We start from the raw sequence: 18,468 nt of genomic DNA, 5'->3' as shown, positions 1-18,468 counted from the left end.
AAATGCTGGATATTTCTCCCTCAGCTCCTCCGGCGGAGGAGTCAGCTTCTCATACAGCGAGTATGTTTCTAGACCACTCTGATTTCAGAGAGGCAGTCCAGAATCATCATGCTTGTCCAGATAAGCGTTTTTTCTAAGCGCCTTAAGGATACACGTTATCCTTTTTTCCCCTGACGTGGTTAAAGGTTGGACTCAGTGTCCCATAGTGGATCCTCCAATCTCCAGACTGGCGGCTAGATCCATACTTGCAGTGGAAGAGGGGGCCTCGCTCAAAGATGCCACTGACAGGCAGATGGAGCTCTAGTTGAAATCCGTCTATGAAGCTATCGGAGCTTCTTTTGCCCCAGCATTCGCAGCCGTATGGGCGCTACAAGCTATCTCAGCAGGTCAAGCGCAAATTGAAGCAGCCACATGCACGGCCGCGCCACAAGTGGCATCCATTACCACCCAGACCTCGGCAATTGCGTCTTACGCTATTATTGCTGTCCTGGACTCTGCGAGCCGTACGGCGGTCGCGGCCGCCAATTCGGTGGTACTCCGCAGGGCCTTGTGGCTACGGGAATGGAAGGCAGATTCTGCTTCCAAAAAAGCGCTTAACCAGTTTGCCAATTTCTGGCGACAGGCTGTTGGCGAGCGTCTGGATGAAATCATCAAACAATCCAAGGGAAAGGATACATCCTTACCCCAGCCCAAACAGAACATACCCCAACAGAGGAGAGGGCAGTCGAGGTTTCGGACCTTTAAGGGCGCGGGCAGGTCCCAATTCTCCTCGTCCAAAAGGTCTCAGAAAGAAGAAAGGAACTCTGATGCATGGCGGTCTAAGTCACGTCCTTAAAAGGCCACCGGAGGCACCGCTAACAAAGCGGCTTGCTCATGACTTTCGACCTCCTCTAGTAGCATCCTCGGTCGGTGGCAGGCTCTCCCGCTTTTGCGACACCTGGCTGCCACAAATAAAAGACCGCTGGGTGAGAGACCTTCTGTCTCACGGTTACGAGATAGAGTTCACCTCTCGTCCCCCGACTCGATTCTTCAGGTCATCCCCGCCTCCCTAGCGAGCCGAGGCTCTTCTGCAGGCGCTGCGCACTCTGAAGGCAGAAGGAGTGGTGATCCCGGTTCCTCTTCAGTAACTGAGCCACGGTTTTTACTCCAACTTGTTTGTGGTCCCAAAGGAGGACGGGTCTTTCCGCCCGGTCCTGGACCTGAAACTGCTCAACAAACATGTAAACACCAGACGGTTCAGGATGGAATCCCTCCGCTCCGTCATCGCCTCAATGTCCCAAGGAGATTTCCTTGCATCGATCGATATCAAAGATGCTTATCTCCACTTACCGATTGCTCCAGAGCACCAGCGCTTCTTGCGCATCGCCATAGGAAACGAACACCTGCAATTCGTGGCACTGCCGTTCAGCCTGGCAACAGCCCCACGGGTTTTTACCAAGGTTATGGCTACTGTAGTAGCGCTCCTACACTCGCAGGGTCACTCGGTGATCCCGTACTTGGATGCTGATCAAGGCACCCTCTCAAGAGGCATGCCAACGCAGCCTCGACGCTTCTCTGGAGACTCTCCAGGGTTTCGGGTGGATCATCAATTTTCCAAAGTCAAATCTGACACCGGCCCACTCGCTGACATATCTTGGCATGGAGTTTCATACCCTCTCAGCGATAGTGAAGCTTCCGCTGGTCAAGCAGCGTTCACTACAGACAGCGGTGCAATCTCTCCTTCAAGGCCAGTCACACCCCTTGAGGCGCCTCATGCACTTCCTGGGGAAGATGGTGGCAGCAATGGAGGCAGTCCCTTTCGCGCAGTTTCACCTGCGTCCCCTTCAATGGGACATCTTACGCAAATGGGACAGGAAGACGACGTCCCTCGACAGGACCGTCTCCCTCTCTCAGGCGACCAAAGCTTCCCTTCGGTGGTGGCTTCTTCCCACTTCATTATCGAAGCGGAAATCCTTCCTTCCCCCATCCTGGGAAGTAGTCACGACGGACGCGAGTCTGTCAGGGTGGGGAGCGGTTTTTCTCCACCACAGGGCTCAGGGTACGTGGACCCAGCAAGAGTCCTCGCTTCAGATCAATGTTCTGGAAATACGGGCAGTGTATCTTGCCCAGAAAGCGTTCCAGCAGTGGCTGGAGGGCAAGCAGATCCGAATTCAGTCGGACAATTCCACAGCGGTGGCATACATCAACCACCAAGGCGGCACACGCAGTCGGCAAGCCTTCCAGGAAGTCCGGCGGATTTTGATGTGGGTGGAAGCCACGGCATCCACCATATCCGCAGTTCACATCCCAGGAGTGGAAAACTGGGAAGCAGATTATCTCCGTTGCCAGGGCATGGACGCAGGGGAATGGTCCCTTCACCCGGACGTGTTTCAGGAGATCTGTTGCTGCTGGGGGGTGCCGGACGTCGACCTCATGGCGTCCCGGTACAACAACAAGATACCAATGTTCATGGCACGGTCTCAAGATCCCAGAGCTCTGGCGGCAGACGCCTTAGTTCAGGATTGGTCGCAGTTTCAGCTCCCTTATGTGTTTCCTCCGCTGGCACTGTTGCCCAGAGTGTTACGCAAGATCAGGATCGACTGCCGCCGCGCCATCCTCGTCGCTCCAGACTGGCCAAGGAGGTCGTGGTACCCGGATCTGTGGCATCTCACGGTCGGCCAACCGTGGCCACTACCAGACCGAACAGACTTGCTATCTCGAGGGCCGTTTTTCCATCTGAATTCTGCGGCCCTCAACCTGACTGTGTGGCCATTGAGTCCTGGACCCTAGCGTCTTCAGGGTTATCTCAAAACGTCATTGCCACTACGAGACAGGCTAGGAAACCAACGTCCGCCAAGATCTTTCACAGGACGTGAAAAATTTTTTCTGTCATGGTGCTCTGTTCAGGGTTTTTCTCCCTGGCCATTTGCATTACCTACTTTTCTGTCCTTCCTTCAATCTGGACTGGAAAAGGGTTTGTCGCTCGGCTCCCTTAAGGGACAAGTCTCAGCGCCCTCTGTTTTTTTTCCAGAAGCGACTAGCCAGACTTCCACAGGTACGCACGTTCCTGCAGGGGGTTTGTCACATCGTTCCACCTTACAAGCGGCCGTTAGAACCCTGGGATCTAAACAGGGTTCTGATGGTTCTTCAGAAACCACCATTCGAGCCAATGAGAGATATTTCCCTCTCACGACTTTCGCAGAAAGTGGTTTTCTTCGGCGCTCCATTGGGAGACCCAGACGATTGGGTGTATAGTACTGCCTCCGGAGGCCACACAAAGCATTACACTAAAAAGTGTAAGGCCCCTCCCCTTCTGGCTATACACCCCCAGTGGGATCACAGGCTCACCAGTTTTCTGCTTTGTGCGAAGGAGGTCAGACATCCACGCATAGCTCCACTGTTTAGTCAGCAGCAGCTGCTGACTATGTCGGATGGAAGAAAAGAGGGCCCATACTAGGGCCCCCAGCATGCTCCCTTCTCACCCCACTTTATGTCGGCGGTGTTTGTTAAGGTTGAGGTACCCATTGTGGGTACGGAGGCTGGAGCCCACATGCTGTTTTCCTTCCCCATCCCCCTGAGGGGCTCTGAGGAAGTGGGATCTTACCGGCCCCCAAGCCCTGAGGCCGGGCTCCATCCACAGACCCATGGAACCTGCTGGATACGGAGCTGGGTACCGTTCAGGGACAAGGCCCTGCGACATTCAGGTACTCTGTGTCCCAAACAGGCCGCGCACATTCCAGACTTGCTGGGTGTGCTAGTGCGCCGGGGACAGTAGCGCTGCGCGCTGGGGTTACAGTCACTACAGTTTTTCTGAGTGACTTTATGTTTTGGGGACTGCCGCGCCGGCCGCCCCTGGAGCGGCGGCGCGGCTGCGACTTGTAGTGCGCCGGGGACTTAGCGCCGACCGTGCTTTTACGACGGCGTCGCTTATAAATTTAGTCCCCGGCTTCTGCGGCCTAGCTCCGCTTCGTTCCCGCCCCCACCCTGTCAATCAGGGCAAGGGAGAGACGCTGTACGATTAATCAGCGCCGAGGGCTGGAGTCTTATTTACATGCTCCAGCCCTCTCACTGAGCACAGGGGGACGCAGGTTTCCCGCTCTTTGTCTGCACACGCCCAGGGCCCGCCCCTCTCCATAGGACGCCGGCAGCCATTCCTACATGCAGTCTGGCTGGAGAACGGACACAGGCTCTGGGAGACCCAGACAAGGGATTTCTGGCGACCACACACCCGCGTTAAGCGGGCGGTAAGCAGCACTTTAGTGCTGGCCCCACTAGTGCCACAGTGTTATTTTGGTGTACCTTTTTTCTCTATACCATATATATATGTATATATATATTGCACTGTAAGGTCGCTTCTTGGCTGTATACCCTATCTTGCTCTGAGGAGACGACAACATGTCATCCGCAAAACGCAAGGGTGCCAAGACACAGGCTGTAAGCGCTGCTTGTGCCGCTTGTGGGGCTGATCTACCGGCAGGTTACAATGACCCCCATTGTGTGCAATGTTCGGTCCCTGTGCCACTTCGTCAGCCGGAGTCTATGGTGGTAGTGGCCCAGGCAGAGTCGCCGGTGAACCCTGTCCCGGTGACGGGGACAGAGTTTGCAGTTTTTGCTGACAAGATGTCTGTCACTATGACAAAGATACTAGAGACCTTGCAGGCCAGGCCAGTTACTCAGACCATGGACACTGCTGCGGCAACGTTCCCCGGTCCCCCTCAGTTGGAGTTAATCCGTGATTCAAGGGGGTCCCAGGCATCTCAGCCTGACGGCTCTGATTCAGATGACAGTCCCAGGCAGCCTAAGCGTGCTCGCTGGGAGAGACCCTCCACGTCATCACGCGGATCAGGGTCTCAGCGAGAAGAGTCTCTACATGATGAGACAGAGGAGGGTGATCAGGAGTCTAATCCTGAAACCGCTCTCAATCTGGATACTCCTGATGGTGACGCCATGGTAAATGACCTTATAGCGGCCATCAATAGTCTATTGGAAATTTCTCCCCCTGCCCCTTCTGCAGAGGAGGCAGCTGCACAGCAGGAGAAGTTCCATTTCAGGTATCCCAAGCGTAAACTGAGTACTTTTCTGGACCACGCTGACTTCAGGGAATCAGTCCAGAAACACCATGCTTACCCAGACAAGCGTTTCTCCAAACGTCTTAAGGATACACGTTATCCCTTTCCCCCTGACGTGGTCAAACGCTGGACCCAGTGTCCAAAGGTGGACCCCCCAATCTCCAGGCTTGCGGCTAGATCCATAGTTGCAGTGGAGGATGGGGCTTCACTTAAAGATGCCAATGACAGACAGATGGACCTTTGGTTAAAGTCTGTCTATGAAGCTATCGGCGCGTCGTTTGCTCCAGCATTCGCGGCCGTGTGGGCACTCCAAGCTATTTCAGCTGGTCTGGCACAGGTGGACTCTATCATACGTCCAGCAGTGCCACGAGTAGCGTCCCTAACCTCGCAAATGTCTGCGTTTGCTACTTACGCTATCAACGCTGTCCTGGACTCTACAAGCCGTACCTCAATGGCGTCTGCCAACTCTGTGGTTTTGCGCAGAGCCTTGTGGTTAAAGGAATGGAAAGCGGATTCTGCTTCCAAAAAATGTTTAACCAGCTTGCCACTATCTGTAGATAGACTGTTTGGTGAACAATTGGCTGAAATCATTAAACAATCCAAGGGTAAAGACTCCTCCTTACCCCAGCCCAGATCAAGCAAACCTCAACAGAGGAAGTGGCAGTCGAGGTTTCGGTCCTTTCGAGGCTCCGGCAAGACCCAATTCTCCTCGTCCAAAGGGACTCAGAAGGAGCAAAGGAGCTCAGATTCCTGGCGGGCTCACTCACGCCCCAAGAAAGCAACCGGAGGAACCGCGTCCAAGGCGGCTGCCTCATGACTTTCGGCCTCATCCCTCCGCATCCTCGGTCGGTGGCAGGCTCTCCCGCTTTTGCGACATTTGGCTGCCACAGGTCAAAGACCGGTGGGTAACAGACTTTTTGTCTCACGGGTACAGGATAGAGTTCAGTTCTCGTCCTCCGCCTCGGTTCTTCAGAACCTCCCCACATCCCGACCGAGCAGATGCCCTTCTGCAGGCGGTGTGCTCACTAAAAGCAGGAGTGGTGATCCCTGTTCCTCAGCAGGAACAAGGGCAAGGTTTTTACTCCAATCTCTTTGTGGTTCCAAAAAAGGACGGCTCGTTTCGTCCTGTTCTGGACCTAAAGCTGCTCAACAAGCATGTGAACGCCAGGCGGTTCCGGATGGAATCCCTCCGCTCCGTCATTGCCTCAATGTCTCAAGGAGATTTCCTTGCATCAATAGACATCAAAGATGCTTATCTCCACGTGCCGATTGCTACAGAGCACCAACGTTTTCTACGTTTCGTGATAGGAGACGACCATCTCCAGTTCGTAGCTCTGCCATTTGGTCTGGCGACAGCCCCGCGGGTTTTCACCAAGGTCATGGCGGCAGTGGTAGCAGTCTTGCATTCTCAGGGACATTAGGTGATCCCTTACTTAGACGATCTACTTGTCAAAGCACCCTCTCAAGAGGCATGCCAACACAGCCTGAATGTTGCGCTGGAGACTCTCCAGACTTTCGGGTGGATCATCAACTTTTCAAAGTCAAACCTGGCACCGACTCAATCACTAACGTATCTTGGCATGGAGTTTCATACTCTCTCAGCGATAGTGAAGTTTCCGCTGGACAAGCAGCGGTCACTACAGACAGGGGTGCAGTCTCTCCTTCAGGGTCAGTCGCACCCCTTAAGGCGCCTCATGCACTTCCTAGGGAAGATGGTGGCAGCAATGGAGGCAGTCCCGTTCGCGCAGTTTCATCTGCGCCCACTTCAATGGGACATTCTCCGCCAATGGGACGGGAAGACAACTTCCCTAGACAGGAAAGTCTCCCTTTCTCAGACGGCCAAGGACTCTCTGCAATGGTGGCTTCTTCCCACCTCATTATCACAGGGAAGATCATTCCTGCCCCCATCCTGGGCAGTGGTCACGACAGACGCGAGTCTGTCAGGGTGGGGAGCAGTTTTTCTCCACCACAGGGCTCAAGGGACGTGGACTCAGCAGGAGTCCACCCTTCAGATCAATGTTCTGGAAATCAGGGCAGTGTATCTTGCCCTATTAGCCTTCCAGCAGTGGCTGGAAGGAAAGCAGATCCGAATTCAGTCGGACAACTCCACAGCGGTGGCATACATCAACCACCAAGGAGGGACACGCAGTCGGCAAGCCTTCCAGGAAGTCAGGCGGATTCTGATGTGGGTGGAGGAAAGAACATCCACCATATCAGCAGTTCACATCCCGGGCGTAGAAAACTGGGAAGCAGACTTCCTCAGTCGCCAGGGCATGGACGCAGGGGAATGGTCCCTTCACCCGGACGTGTTTCAGGAAATCTGCCGCCGCTGGGGGGTGCCGGACGTCGACCTAATGGCGTCTCGGCACAACAACAAGGTCCCGACCTTCATAGCGCGGTCTCGCGATCAAAGAGCTCTGGCGGCAGACGCCTTAGTGCAAGATTGGTCGCAGTTCCGGCTCCCTTATGTGTTTCCACCTCTGGCACTCTTGCCCAGAGTGTTACGCAAGATCAGATCCGATTGCGGCCGCGTCATACTCGTCGCCCCAGACTGGCCGAGGAGGTCGTGGTACCCGGATCTGTGGCATCTCACGGTCGGCCAACCGTGGGCACTACCAGACCGTCCAGACTTACTGTCCCAAGGGCCGTTTTTCCATCGGAATTCTGCGGCCCTGAACCTGACTGTGTGGCCATTGAGTCCTGGATCCTAGCGTCTTCAGGATTACCCCAAGGGGTCGTGGCCACCATGAGACAGGCTAGGAAGTCCACTTCTGCTAAGATCTACCACAGAACGTGGAAGATTTTCTTATCCTGGTGCTCTGCACAAGGAGTATCCCCCTGGCCATTCGCGTTACCTGTCGTTCTTTCCTTCCTGCAATCTGGGTTGGAAAAGGGCTTGTCGCTCGGCTCCCTTAAAGGGCAAGTCTCGGCACTATCCGTGTTTTTTCAGAAGCGTCTAGCACGACTTTCTCAGGTGCGCACGTTCCTGCAGGGGGTTTGTCATATCGTACCTCCGTACAGGCGGCCGTTGGATCCGTGGGATCTAAACAAGGTCCTTGTTGCTCTCCAGAAGCCGCCCTTCGAGCCTCTAAGGGATGTGTCACTTTCTCGACTCTCACAGAAAGTGGCCTTTCTGGTAGCGGTCACGTCTCTTCGGAGAGTGTCTGAACTAGCAGCGCTGTCATCCAAAGCTCCTTTCCTGGTGTTCCACCAGGACAAGGTAGTGCTGCGCCCCATTCAGGAGTTTCTCCCTAAGGTGGTATCCTCTTTTCATCTTAATCAGGATATCTCCTTGCCTTCCTTTTATCCGCATGCAGTTCATCGGTATGAAAAGGATTTACATTTGTTGGATCTGGTGAGAGCACTCAGAATCTACATTTCCCGCACGGCGCCCCTGCGCCGCTCGGATGCACTCTTTGTCCTTGTCGCTGGTAAGCGCAAAGGGTCGCAGGCTTCCAAAGCCACCCTGGCTCGATGGATCAAAGAACCAATTCTTGAAGCCTACCGTTCTGCTGGGCTTCCGGTTCCATCAGGGCTGAAGGCCCATTCTACCAGAGCCGTGGGTGCGTCCTGGGCATTACGACACCAGGCTACGGCTCAACAGGTGTGCCAGGCAGCTACCTGGTCGAGTCTGCACACTTTCACCAAACATTATCAGGTGCATACCTATGCTTCGGCGGACGCCAGCCTAGGTAGAAGAGTCCTGCAGGCGGCAGTTGCCTCCCCGTAGGGGAGGGCTGTCTTTGCAGCTCTAACATGAGGTATTTCTTTACCCACCCAGGGACAGCTTTTGGACGTCCCAATCGTCCGGCGCTCCATTGGGAGACCCAAAGAAGAAGGGAATTTTGTTACTTACCGTAAATTCCTTTTCTTCTAGCTCCTATTGGGAGACCCAGCACCCGCCCTGTTGTCCTTCGGGATTTTTGGTTGTTTTTCGGGTACACATGTTGTTCATGTTGAATGGTTTTCAGTTCTCCGATGTTACTTCGGAGTGAATTTGTTTAAACCAGTTATTGGCTTTCCTCCTTCTTGCTTTTGCACTAAAACTGGTGAGCCAGTGATCCCACTGGGGGTGTATAGCCAGAAGGGGAGGGGCCTTACACTTTTTATTGTAATGCTTTGTGTGGCCTCCGGAGGCAGTACTATACACCCAATCGTCTGGGTCTCCCAATAGGAGCTAGAAGAAAAGGAATTTACGGTAAGTAACAAAATTCCCTTCTTTTCTGGTAGCAGTCACTTCTCTTCGGAGAGTGTCTGAGCTAGCAGCATTGTCGTGCAAAGCCCCTTTCCTGGTGTTTCACCAGGACAAGGTGGTTCTACGTCCGGTTCCGGATTTGCTCCCTAAGGTGGTATCCTCCTTTCATCTCAATCAGGATATTTCCTCACCTTTTTAGCCTCATCCAGTTCACCAATGTGAAAAGGATTTGCACTTGTTAGATCTGGTGAGAGCACTCAGACTCTACATTTCTCGTACGGCGCCCCTGCGCCGCTCGGATGCACTCTTTGTCCTTGTCGCTGGCCAGCGTAAAGGGTCACAGGCTTCCAAATCAACCCTGGCTCGGTGGATCATGGAGCCAATTATCGAAGCTTACCGTTCGGCCGGGCTTCCGGTTCCCTCAGGGCTGAAGGCCCATTCTACCAGAGCCGTGGGCGCGTCCTGGGCTTTGAGGCACCAGGCTACGGCTCAGCAGGTGTGTCAGGCGGCTACCTGGTCGAGCCTGCACACTTTCACGAAGCACTATCAGGTGCATACCTATGCTTCGGCGGATGCCAGCCTAGGTAGACGAGTCCTTCAGGCGGCGGTTGCCCACCTGTAGGAAAGGGCCGTTTTACGGCTCTCTTACGAGGTATTAATTTACCCACCCAGGGACTGCTTTTGGACGTCCCAATTGTCTGGGTCTCCCAATAGAGCGACAAAGAAGAAGGGAATTTTGTTTACTTACCGTAAATTCCTTTTCTTCTAGCTCTAATTGGGAGACCCAGCACCCGCCCCTGTTTTTTTGTGTACACATGTTGTTCATGTTGAATGGTTTCAGTTCTCCGATATTCCTTCGGATTGAAGTTACTTTAAACCAGTTTATAATTCTTTTTCCTCCTTCTTGCTTTTGCACCAAAACTGAGGAGCCCGTGGGAGCACGGGGGGTGTATAGGCAGAAGGGGAGGGGCTTAACACTTTTGAGTGTAATACTTTGTGCGGCCTCCGGAGGCATAGCCTATACACCCAATTGTCTGGGTCTCCCAATTAGAGCTAGAAGAAAAGGAATTTACGGTAAGTAAACAAAATTCCCTTCTTCTGGCAACCTACAGTTTTTAAACATAAAGATGCTTCTTCAGTCACGGAGTGGTGGCTGTAACCACATACCAGCACTGGCTGACAGTCGGCTCAGCACTGTATCTGTACAGAGCCAGCTGTCAGTCAATGTACTGTGGTGTGGCATGACTGAAGCCGCGCCTCTATGTTTGAAAACGAGGCTGGCAGGAAGAATAAAGTTTGGTTCCTCCTAGCAGCCGGGCATTCAGTGCGGCGGCCACAGCGCTTTAGAACGCTATAAAACCCTATATTTGCAAGTTAATAATGGGTAGATTTTGTTTACATGAAAGGTTCCCTTTAATCAATCTATCAAATCCCGGTTTAAATATGACATATTACATGTACTGTATGTCATTTCTTATCTATGGCCATTCAGTAATACAGAAGAAGCTGGGAAACCATATTGTACTGATGGGTGACTGAAGCTGCACATCAATGACTGAAAGGCGCAGGCTGCCAAGAGGAATAAAGTTAATTTCCTCCTGGTAGCCAGGCTTTTAGTACAGCCGTCTCACAGCTTTAGAACGCCAAGAATATGCATATTAACCCTAAATTTGCAGTATAATAGCATTTGGGGATAGGTTCCCATTACACCCAATTTCTGCAGGTTAATAGTGTTCCCACTATTGTGACTTTAGTCTGTACATTCCTTGATTTTGGTTTATTTAGTGGTGTTAAGCAGTGGTGGGAAAGTGTGGACTTTGCTCCTGTCTTTCGTGGTGACTACTTACTGCGTCATAGCTAAATTAGATCTTTTTTGCTACTAATGCTATGTTCAGAATATTAAATTCGTTGTTCAGGATTTCTGTCCTGGAATTCTGTTCTATCTGATCGGACATCGAGTGTGGAGAGAGAACCCTGCTCTCTGGGCAGTTCAAAAGCGGAAGCAATCATCTGATGCCTTGTGAGCAAGTATGGTGCATAAGTCCTAGGTATTAGATTATTTCTGGAGGGATACGGCGTTGTCTGGGGTGATGGGTTGTCTTTATTTGTGACACAAACATATATCTTACAAGAACCCAGATCATATATGTATATTATGAAAAATAGATATTTCCAAAAACCCAGCCAGTAATACACATGAACATCCGTTCTTTGCTTGCTATGGCACAGTCTGCAAGAATGGCAATCCAGCTTTCATGTTAGGCTGCATGCCCACCATCAGAATTCACAGCGATTTAGACACAGCGTGTTTCAGCTGCGTCCAAAACGCTGCGTTGTATAATACAAGGACAGTGGATGGGATTTCTAGAAGTCCTGTGCCCACTGGGCGTGTACTGCCTGCAGCGTAAACTGACCTGCGGTGCGGCTTTCCAAGCCACAAGCTTTGTCAATTCTCACGGCGGAGTCAAACGTTCTCCACAGTGAGAATAAACTAGAGAGAGACTGCAACTGCCTGAGCTCGGATTGTGGCCACAAGGATCTGCGGTCTCCTACGGAGGAGACTCGCTGCCCCACAGGTCAGGACCCGCCACGTCCAGGATGCAGCAGGTCTTGATCATGGGCACATACCCTTAATGATGCATTTGTGGCTTAAATGTGTAGGTCTATTTATTCCAACCCTTTATTACCTACTGCCTAGAACTGGCCACACAGCATCTGCTTTCACCCTTATAACCCTTTGATCACAGCGAGCTGAACGTATCCGATTTTAGAGGGTCATGTGACCAGACACCATCACCAGCAACCTCGAGGTTATCTGCTTTACTTACAAATCTCTCATTTCTTCAAATTTATCCACTGACAGAAGTTCACCCGCTGTTGGGAGTTAAAGGGGACAGTAAATCTAAGAAGAAGCAATCGGGACGACCAAAAGGAGCTAAAGGTAAAGAAAGAGACTCGTCATTTAAATCGAAAACCTTCATGGGTGACAGGGGCATGCCTCTGGATTCATCGATGAAAGGCAAAGCTCCGAGTGAGCTGCCACAAATGCTGACAGGTAAGCACTTTACAAATAGGTGCAGAACCCCAATGCTGCTCCCTGTGGCTCTGGCTTCATGCAGCCGCCATCCCTTTGCAAACACACGTCTTAAACCTTTCACACCAGGCGGGAACCATATTCAGTTTCATAGAGGGTATACAAATTATGGAAAGACATCTCTTTAGGGATGCTCATAAGGGAAAGCAAGAAGCATGGATTTACTATTCAGTAATTCCCATTGATCACATGGTCATACTGTTCCCCTGTTAATGATTGGTTTAAGACTCGATTATCCCCATCCATGTCTCCCTCTGTTTGTAGAAAGTAAGTGAAATTGCCCCTCTGCATTGTGATAATGGTGTTATAAGAATAAAATGCAGTTATATCTAATGGTACAGCTAAATCAAAGAAATGAGCCAGAACACGTTGGTAGAAGTGCACTGTAAGTGGCCAACAGACAAAACCTAAGATAACAACAAAATGAGACAATAACCTGTAGCAAGTAACTATGAGATCTGTGACATATAGTGAGGTGACTACAAGAGCTAGGGAATATCCAGATTGGGGTGCACCTTGTCATGGTGGGATGGCTTGTACGCTCTTTAGATCAAAATACTGTCCTAAGTACCCTATGTTATTACATGTACTATTATATACTTACTGCAGGGTACTTGTTCATATTGTTTTTATATAAATGGTACAACTAAAGGAGAAGTAAACCTAAAGCAGGAAGCTTGGTAAAGTAAATGTCATGAATAGGCTTTTATTAATGTAACTGACTTTACAATCAAGTTGAGTAAGAATACTGTAAAATATAAGGCAATGTATAATTATGCAAAAGGAAGAATGGTCTTGTCTCAAGAGTTTGCAATCTAAGGCCTCCTTGAGATATCGGAGTCATAGACATGATTTTCACAGAACACATACTTATATAGACTCTGGGCTGTTCACATATCCGTGGTTTATAGTTGACTGAGCAATGCACAAAAAGGCACAGACATGTCTGTTTTTGAGTCCAGTCACAGAAATTACCCATACAAGTTTTTTGAAAGATTTTGATGAAAATCTCAGACCACGTAGGATACAATCCGCTAACATTGTAGTGTCTAGGCGAAGCTTTGCAATTTTTAGTTTTTTTGTTATCAGAGAAAGTCACTGATGAAACACTGATTGTTAAAACTGCCACACTGACCAAATACTGATGAAACTCAGATCCAAACCACTAAGTTTTTCCTTAAATCCTGGATGTTTGAATGCGGCCTCTGGGCTCTTTTACACATCTGTGCAATTTGGTCTGTGTTGGATTGCAATGCATGGACTGGCCCCGGCTCTCCTGACGTGAGTGTAACAGCTGCATATATTTCTATGAAGTTGTCACTCTTGGGTCTGGAAAACCGTGGCTAGTCCATGCTCTTCGATTCGACATCGCACGGAATGGCGCGGACATTTGAATGAGCCCTATGTGTGATGCACACTGTGGGCTAGCTGTATGGACATTTATCTCCCGATACTTGGCATATGTATTTAGTGCTGCTCAGATGCCATTTAATGTACCAGTGTGTTCTTGGAGTGTGAGCAGATTCTCTAAATATTCGGAAGAAGACAAGAACAACAATACTTTGCATATAACATAGATTAAAATAGAGTTTGCTTGACAGTGGGTTATATATATATATATATATATATATATATATATATATATATATATATATATATATATATATATATATATATATATATATATATGCATACATACACACACACACACATATAAGACGGTGAATAAGCAGAATATGGGTGTGACTGCTGTGGTAATGGGATCTCGTCCCCATCGGTTATGTAGCTTATAAAGAGAAAGCTATGGCGTTGTAAGAGGCTGAGAAGCATATATTAATGAATAATAGACTAGAATAGAATATTGCTTAATAGAATGAACTAATGGTACAGGAGTCAAGGGGGGACGACATGTTAATTGAGTGAATATATAGAGTGGTTGACTTATGGTCTGATTACACGGACCAACTGGCAGTGCAATAGGACTGCCGATTGTTAAAGTTTTACCATTCTGTGGTCATCTAAATGCCTGTTTACACAGGCAGATCAAAAGTAAATGATGTGCACTGAGTGATCTATAATAGATTGTTCAGTGCACATAGGTTTCCACAGTTCTCGGCAGTGAGAGTCCTGTTTAAGCAGGTCCATCGCACCGATGGTTTTTTGTTTGTGCCGCATGACTTATTATTTCATCTTATGAATAGGTGTTTTCTAGTTCATGAGGCAGCCTGTTTATATGGCAAGATTAAGATGAAACCAGCCTATTTTTTTTATTTTTAAAAACGCACGTTTAGGATTATCTTGTAGTGTAAATTCCCCTTTAGATTGTCATCAATTTTTGGACACTGTCAGTTTTTATCATCAGTTGGTAGTTTTTCTTATATACAAAATGTGATGGAGGTTTTGCAAGCTTCTAGTTACACAGCGGGAAAACAGTCTACACTAGGATGTGCTATCTCTTTCATTCATTTGGTTGAGCGAATTTGATCTGGAAATCGGATCTAACATGTCTCCTTTTTTGTCGTACCCAGTTACGTGAAACACGGACTTGTGAATGGAGCCTTATTTTAAGATTAGGTCTTTGACAATCCTCAAGTATTTGACTTTTAACATAGTTTTTTTTATTTATAGCTATTATAGAGCGAAGGATAAATGTTTAGGCTGAGTAGATAGTTAATGTAATATTTCGTTATAATATTCTTTGTTTTTGTATAAACTGATCTACTATATACTTATTATCTATATTATCCACAACAGATTGGGGACCAAAAACATTCATACAAAATCTGATTTGTCACATCTAAATAAAGAATATTAACTAACCTCTTATCTACTATAAAGTCTTTACCTTCAGTGGGAATTATTAATACTGCAGGGAACAAGTTACAGGGAAGGTCAGGTTGCAAATGGTTTACTGACTGGTGCCTGGCTGCAATACAAGTTTTAGAACTGTGAATATCCTCTACAAATCATGAAATCTCACAGTTTTCACCTTGTCCGCTGTGCCTCATAATAAGCCTTTGTAGCAAAACTCTGGCACACTCCAAGAAACATTTTTTTTCGGTATTTGAATATTTTCCTTTCTCGCCTTTTCATTGGGGGACACAGACAGTGGTATTATGGTGTCTCCAGGGGAGGCGTGACACTAGATTGAAAAAGTGTTAGCTCCTCCTCCCACAGCATATACCCTAGCTAGGCAGGAAACTAGCTCAGTTTTTTCTAGTGTCAGCAGGGAGGCTGACATGTCTGACCTTGCCCTACCAGGTGCCCTAGGCCAGCTTATTTTGTTTTTATTTTTTATTTTCTTTTTCTTTTTCTTATTCATTCTATTTTTGATAGGGGCAATACCAGGGTGCCTTGCCACCCCCGTTCCCCCCGTGTACGGGCAGAGGAAACCTGGCGTGCACAAGCCGTCAGTCTTCCCTCGCGCCCAAGTGGTCGGGTCTGCGTACCCCTCCAGGCTCCCTGGAAGCACCTCACACCAAGGTAGCTCCAGAGGGCTGAGCAGAGCCGAGGACCTGCTTCAGCCTTGAGCCGAAGATGCGTCCCTGAGATCCCCGCATCCATCACCGACGCGTCTTCAGACGGAGCCAGGAGCAGGTATGGAGACGACGAGTCATCTGTCCCCTGCATCCGAACCGCCGCCTGGAAAAGCGCCGATGCAGGCCGTGATCCCGGGGAGCATCATTAATTTAGCCCCCCGGCTTCGGCCTGGATTCTAGCAACGCCCCCTCTCACTGCTCTGGAAGCCGCTCCCTCACTCAGGAGCAGCTCCTTCCGATTGGCCGTCACGCTTAGTCCTAGCCCTGAGACCAATCAGTCTCCGGGGGCCGTCTCTCTCCTCCATGCTGCCAGGAACACTGGATGCCGTTTTCCACGTGGGGAGCAGACTTGGGTCAGATCGCCTCCTTGGCTCTGCACTTCTGCAGCACTATATACCGCTCTGCTCAGCGGTATATCGCTGTCTCTAGCGGTGTGCGCCTGCTGGCTAGCGGTGTATATCAGCTATTAGCGGTATATCCTGGCTCTGCCTGCAGGTATATGCCGGCTGTTTGACAGTATATGGCATTTCTTCGTCGCTCTATTGGGAGACCCAGACGATTGGGTGTATAGCACTGCCTCCGGAGGCCACACAAAGCAATTACACTAAAAAGTGTAAGGCCCCTCCCCTTCTGGCTATACACCCCCAGTGGGATCACTGGCTCACCAGTTTTCTGCTTTGTGCGAAGGAGGTCAGACATCCACGCATAGCTCCACTGTTTGTAGTCAGCAGTAGCTGCTGGCTATATCGGATGGAAGAAAAGAGGGCCCATATGGGGCCCCCAGCATGCTCCCTTCTCACCCGCGGTGGTGCTTGTAAGGTTGAGGTACCTATTGCTGGTACAGAGGCTGGAGCCCACATGCTGTTTTCCTTCCACATCCCCTGGAGGGCTCTGTGGAAGTGGGATCTTGCCGGCCCCCAAGCCCTGGGGCCGGGCTCCATCCACAGACCCATAGAACCTGCTGGATTTGGAGCGGGAGTGCCGTTCAGGGACAAGGCCCTGCAACTTTCAGGTACTCTGTGTCCCCGGCAGGCACGGACACTCTCAGGCTTGCTGAGCGTTATAGTGCGCCGGGGACAGTAGCGCTGTGCGCCGGGGTTAGGTCACTGCAGCTTTGCTGAGTGACGTTTCATGTTGGGAACTACTGCGCCGACCGCTCCTGGAGCGGCGGCGCAGCTGCGACTTGTAGTGCGCCGGGGACTTTGCGCCGACCGCGCTTTTACGGCGGCGGCGCTTCTAACTTTAGCCCCCGGCTTCTGCGGCCTAGTGCCGCTTCGTTCCCGCCCCCACCCTGTCAATCAGGGTAGGGGAGAGACGCTGCTCAATTAACAGCGCCGAGGGCTGGAGCTTTATTTACATGCTCCAGCCCTCTCACTAGGCACAGGGGGAAGCAGACTTCCCGCTCTTCGTCGGTGTACGCCCAGGGCCCGCCCCCCCTCTCCACAAGGACGCCGGCAGCCATTACACATGCGGTCTGGCTGGGGAAAGGCAGCAGGCTCTGGGAGACCCAGACTAGAGGGATTTCTGGCGTCCACACACCGCTCCTAAGCGGGTGGTAAGCAGCACAGTAGTGCTGGCCCCTCTAGTGCCTCAGTGTTATATTAGTGTACTTTTTTCTTGGTACCATATATATATATATATTTATATAGTGCACTGTAAGGTCGCTTCTTGGCTGCACACCCTGTACTGCTCTGAGGAGGCAGCAACATGTCATCCGCAAAACGCAAGGGTGCCAAGGCACAGGCTGTGTACACTGTTTGTACTGCATGTGGGGCTGATCTACCGGCAGGCTCCAAAGACTCACATTGTATGCAATGTTCAGTCCCAGTGGCACTCCGTCAGCCAGAGCCTAATGTGGTGGTAGCCCAGGCAGAGACGCCTGTGAACCCTGCCCCGGTGACGGGGACAGACTTTGCAGTTTTTGCTGACAAAATGTCTGTGACTATGTTAAAAATACTGGAGACCTTGCAGTCCAGGCCAGTTACTCAGACCATGGACACTGCGGTGTCTATGCTCTCCGGTCCCCCTCAGTTGGAACTAATCCGTACTTCAAGGGGGTCTCAAGCATCACAGGCTGAAGTCTCTGACTCAGATGACAGTCCCAGGCAGCCTAAGCGAGCTCGCTGGGAAAGACCCTCCACATCTTCACACTGTTCAGGGTCTCAGCGACAAGAGTCTCTCTGTGATGACACTGAGGACGGTGACCAGGAGTCTAATCCTGAGGCCCCTCTCAATCTGGATGCCCCTGATGGTGACGCCATGGTTAATGACCTTATATCGGCAATTAATAGGCTGTTGGATATTTCTCCCCCAGCCCCTTCTGCAGAGGAGGCAGCTGCACAGCAGGAGAAGTTCCATTTCCTATATCCCAAGCGTAAATTAAGTGCTTTTTTGGACCACTCTGACTTCAGAGAATCGATCCAGAAACACGACGCTCATCCAGACAAGCGTTTCTCTAAACGTTCTAAGGATACCCGTTATCCTTTTCCCTCTGAGGTGGCCAAACGCTGGACCCAGTGTCCAAAGGTGGATCCCCCAATTTCCAAGCTTGCGGCTAGATCCATAGTCGCAGTAGAGGATGGCGCTTCACTT

The 18,468-nt window shown here is 50.4% G+C and overlaps 1 protein-coding gene across 3 annotated transcripts in view; it reads left to right on the top strand.

Moving 5' to 3' along the window:
• RBBP5 (RB binding protein 5, histone lysine methyltransferase complex subunit) overlaps positions 1-18,468 on the top strand; it is a 161,626-nt gene that overhangs the window by 130,064 nt on the left and 13,094 nt on the right. For 2 of the 3 annotated variants that reach the window (XM_075335681.1, XM_075335682.1), the window contains one exon: positions 12,107-12,298. In XM_075335681.1, coding sequence (XP_075191796.1) covers positions 12,107-12,298 — 192 coding nt within the window. The remainder of the gene's footprint in view (positions 1-12,106; positions 12,299-18,468) is intronic. The other variant, XM_075335683.1, reaches the window with a different exon arrangement.

Source organism: Anomaloglossus baeobatrachus, chromosome 2, assembly GCF_048569485.1.
Source record: "Anomaloglossus baeobatrachus isolate aAnoBae1 chromosome 2, aAnoBae1.hap1, whole genome shotgun sequence".
Classification (NCBI taxonomy): domain Eukaryota; kingdom Metazoa; phylum Chordata; class Amphibia; order Anura; family Aromobatidae; genus Anomaloglossus; species Anomaloglossus baeobatrachus.
The sequence above is the reverse complement of the archived record's forward strand: the minus strand, read 5'-3'. Positions and strand labels throughout refer to the sequence as shown.